General features: G+C 40.8%; 1 protein-coding gene across 1 annotated transcript; it reads left to right on the forward strand.

The window, feature by feature from the left end:
* Window positions 1-210: 210 nt before the first annotated feature.
* Rgs2 (regulator of G protein signaling 2) lies at window positions 211-2,918 on the forward strand. Its single transcript, XM_004625296.3, has 5 exons — window positions 211-353; window positions 1,467-1,568; window positions 1,670-1,731; window positions 2,246-2,412; window positions 2,653-2,918. Exons 1-5 carry the CDS (start codon window positions 244-246, stop codon window positions 2,845-2,847), a joined length of 636 nt encoding a protein of 211 aa, XP_004625353.1. The 5' UTR covers window positions 211-243; the 3' UTR covers window positions 2,848-2,918.
* The last annotated feature ends 1,522 nt before the right edge of the window (window positions 2,919-4,440 follow it).

Raw genomic sequence — 4,440 nt, forward strand, 5'->3', positions numbered from 1 at the left:
GCCAGTCCCGCCTGCGTGCGCACGACGCCGGCGCCGCGTACGTCAGCACCACCCCCACTTCGAGACGCTTCCTCGGCGGCGTGACTGTCGGGTCGTAGCCGGCCCCGCCCTGCCCGCTGCAGCCCACCAATCCTCACGCCTCGGGGGCGGGGCCAGCGCCGTGTAGCCCCGCCCGCGCGCCGCAGCCTGTTTTAAATCTGGAGGCGCTCGCGGCTGCCCAGACTTCGGCGGCCCGAGACGGTGATGCAGAGTGCTATGTTCTTGGCCGTCCAGCACGACTGCGTACCCATGGACAAGAGCGCAGGCAGCGGCCCCAAGAATGAGGAAAAGCGGCAGAAGATGAAACGGACGCTGTGAGTATGGCTTTTTTCTCTATTCTGAGAGCATTGAGAACCCCTGCGCGTTCCCGACCAGCTTATTCTCTGAATAAACCTCGGGTCTTAGCTTTGACCTTAACAAAAATCGTAGCCTGCAGGAAAAGGTTAATTTATTAAGTAAGGTTAAATCTGTGGTGTGTTCTTGTTTTGTGAGGGAAGGTAGAATTTAGGAACTGTGAAATCTTGACGTGAGGACGGTGGTAGATGTGCCAAGAGAATGCTGGTTGGCTTTTTGTTCTGCATTGAGACGGGAGGGAGGGACGGAAAGGGGAAGTAAGAAGGATCAAAATGCTGTGTACGTACCAATGCTCCATGATGAATATATTCGATATGTATCAGAAATATATGCTAATAAAAAATTAATAAAATGGCATCAGAAGCCTGGAGCTGAAACGCGCACGTCCCCAGCATTCCTATGTTGCATTGTGAGTTCTGATCAGTTTACACAAATGCTGGATGGAGACGTTTTGACTGATTCTGAGTATATGCCTTATGCATGCACGTTTTATGTCGTAGAGCACATCTCACCTAGTCACGGCGGTGAAATAAGCAATTGTTCTGCAGTATCTGCTTGCAGGAGCGTTGTGGGTGGGGAGAAGGGGGCGCTGGTGGGGGAATCAATCGCGCACACCTCTTTGTACGCGCCCTCCGCGGGCTCTAAGGGCAGAAAGGGAAAGAGTATGAACTGGTTGACAGCAGTTTCAGCGGTACATGAAAAGTACCGCTGAAGTGTGATTAACCTTGCAGAGAAACTGCTGCCTTTTGTGGACCTAACATAGCATCTGCCCATATCTGCAAACTAAATTTATGCAAGCTAAATTTATTAAAATGTCATAGCGATTTTAGGTAGCCCTATCCTTAATTATAAAGCTAGTTATATTCTGGCGAATGAATGAAATTGTGTTCAATTTCATAATCTATGGCGGTTTAAATACTAAGTGGGTAAGAGTGTGACTTGAGTCTTGGTTTGTCATGTTTGATTTGTTTGTAGCTACTGAGTTACTTTACTCAGTAAAAATCCCTTCAGCTATAATAGCATATTCAAGCATTGCCACTTATTGAGTTTCTTTTTTCCTCTTTTGTTTTTAGCCTAAAAGATTGGAAAACCCGTTTGAGCTACTTTTTGCAAAACTCCTCTACTCCTGCGAAGCTCAAAACCAGCAAGAAAAACAAACAGCAGACTTTCATCAAGTAAGTTAGGACTCTTGCACTTGCAAATATGAATACCCTGCTACTAAACTGGAAGGGGAAGTCTGACATGCACAAGCTAATGGGCGGACCTTCTCTTGCAGGCCTTCTCCTGAGGAAGCACTGCTGTGGTCAGAAGCCTTTGATGAATTGCTAGCCAGTAAATGTAAGTTAACCTCTTGAATTCAATTCACTGCGATATCCAAGAGCCTAGAGAGGTTGTATAAGGACCAAAAATGACGTGCTTGCAGAGGGAAATTTCACTTTCCACATGCTATAGCATAAAGGCTGTTTTTGTCTCCTTTATTTCTCAGCATTTAGTTATGGAAAAGCATGTGGTATTTGCTCTAGGTGGGCCAGAAAAATTAGCCTAAAAACTAAAATGACAGTCACCCATAGTTAAGGTTGCATCAGTGTTTCCATTACATGAGCCCTAGTTACCAGAGAATTTATGGCTGTCCTATATTTATTTTTGTATCAAAAGCAAAGTTAAGTATGATTGTATAGCAGAGTGCTGATGTTGAGTATATTTTGTCTTCTCGCATCTTAGACTTTAAAAACTTATATTCTGAGTATAAGTTTAAGTGCAATCTAGAAAATTGCTAATCCTAATACTAGACAAATACAAGGGATTATTTGATCACTCAGTCCTTCATGCTCTATGTTATTTTCTTCTTCAGATGGACTTGCTGCATTCAGGGCCTTTTTAAAATCTGAGTTCTGTGAAGAAAATATTGAATTCTGGTTGGCTTGTGAAGACTTCAAAAAAACGAAATCACCCCAAAAACTGTCCTCAAAAGCAAGGAAAATATATACTGACTTCATAGAAAAGGAAGCTCCAAAAGAGGTAAGAAGAAAAGTTTATTTCAGCAAAATCTAGCACCAAAATAAAACAGAAGAACTGTAAGCATTAAATTAAGGGCTGTAAAAAAGGCCCTTCCCTCACTATCCTAATTTTTAATTAAGTTTCTATAAACTTGGCTGGTGAGACTAATCATCTACTGAATTTTTATTTTCAAATATAAAATTTCAGTTTCTAAATCTGAATACCAAATAAACCACTTTTTTGTTTATGATCTTATTTCAGATAAACATAGACTTTCAGACCAAAACTCTGATTGCCCAAAATATACAAGAAGCTACAAGTGGCTGCTTTACAACTGCCCAGAAAAGGGTCTACAGTCTGATGGAGAACAACTCCTATCCCCGTTTCTTGGAATCAGAATTCTACCAGGACTTGTGTAAAAAACCACAGATCAACACAGAGCCCCATGCTACATGAGATGAAAGGAGGAATCCAGAAACGGAGGACATTTCATCTTTTTTCCTAAGGGGAAAGGCTAGGACCTGCCAAAAAGACTGACCTTGAATTCAGCCTGAGTGTATAGGAAACATCACTCAGAACTATTGATTCAAAGTTGGATAGTGAACCAGGCAGACAGTATAGGTTACTGGTATCTGAGCAGCTTCCTGTGCTGTGTGAAGAGTATAGAGAGGGATAGTAACTGAACGTGGTATATGTCACCAGAAAAGCAGGAGTGTGAGATGAAGACATGGTGTAGCACTATTGGTCCAAAAACATTCAAAATCAATAGATCTGGGATTATGTGGCCTTAGCTTGCTGGCTGTGCATCTTTCCCTAAATCATTCTGTGTTACCACATAGTGGTTTTAGTTTTAGTGTTTTAGTCGCAACATTAAAATGTTTACTGTATGTAAAGTATTGAAGTTCTTTAGGAGTACAGATCATCAGTACTGTTGTCTCACGTAGTGTTGAAACTGCAAAGGTCTGTTTGAATTGCTCAATGGTGTGTGAAATAGAATGAGTGCTGTTGTGTAGAAAACTATAGTAGCCATTGTGAGTGCCAAAAACTGTCTTGAAGGCAGCTAAATATTGAGATGGTCTTTGAATACTTTTATTAAATTTATTTTGATAAATAATGTCATTGTTTTGAGTCCCTGTGTGGTTCCGTTTTATTAGATTTTGGTGATTGGAAATATGACAGATTCAAGAAAAATTCTAATAAAGAAGATGCATCACCGTTGGCCAGTTTTGTGCCTGTCTAGTGAGCACCAACCGTTCATAGAACTGAGAAATAGTATTTGCAGGGAAGATTCTCTCTTTAAGCCCCTAAGCATTTTGTAGCCCTACAAAAGTCAAATCACTCCCTAAACCACTGTGAGTTGAACTTTTCTAATATACTCTTAGCAAAACTAAGCTTGTTTTTTTAATAAAAATAACAAGTAGAGCCTTTCCTAAGTACCAAGGAGCAACTAAAAAAGAAAATAATGTGTAGACGAGCATCCAATTTTTCACTTCACTAAACTTATATAAAGCTAACCATGAGAATATGGCCTTGATTTTTAATTATTTCCCTTGGTTCTCCCAAGGTTCAGGCATAAGGTTTCAAGAAATTTACCTAAAAATTACATTTAACATGATAGATCCATACAAAAATTACAGAATTTTCCTGATTCTCTGCCTTCCCTTGACTAACAATCTGGTAATAATCCATGAGGTAATGGCAAAGGCAAAATAAATGTGTACTTCTGTTATTTAATCTACAAATGCGCTGTTTGCTAGTTGAGAGAGAAAGGGCTTACATCTCTTTCAAACTAGCTAGTGTAAAAAGGAACAATACCCTTCCCTTCAGCAGGCTGCTTTTCAATCTCTGCTGCTTCCCATCTCATGCTATACTTCCTCCCATCCCCCTAGTATCTTTGAGGCAGTAAGAGACTCTAGAATTTGTAGAGTACTATGAAACACTTTTCTTTCTGAAATTCTAGCCTCCCTATGCTCCTGAAACAATGTAATTCGAGCATTCTAGTTGCTTACTCTTGAGGGTTTTTATTTTCTTCTTTTGCCCTGGAGACTG

This window comes from Octodon degus, unplaced genomic scaffold (genome assembly GCF_000260255.1).
Source record: "Octodon degus isolate 3935 unplaced genomic scaffold, OctDeg1.0 scaffold00009, whole genome shotgun sequence".
Taxonomy (NCBI): domain Eukaryota; kingdom Metazoa; phylum Chordata; class Mammalia; order Rodentia; family Octodontidae; genus Octodon; species Octodon degus.

Coding starts and splice junctions, on each gene's coding strand:
- Rgs2 (XM_004625296.3), top strand. CDS start 244: ATGCAGAGTGCTATGTTCTTGGCCGTCCAGCACGACTGCGTACCCATG. Junction 354..1,466: donor CAGAAGATGAAACGGACGCT/GTGAGTATGGCT, acceptor TTTTGTTTTTAG/CCTAAAAGATTGGAAAACCC. Junction 1,569..1,669: donor AAACAGCAGACTTTCATCAA/GTAAGTTAGGAC, acceptor CTTCTCTTGCAG/GCCTTCTCCTGAGGAAGCAC.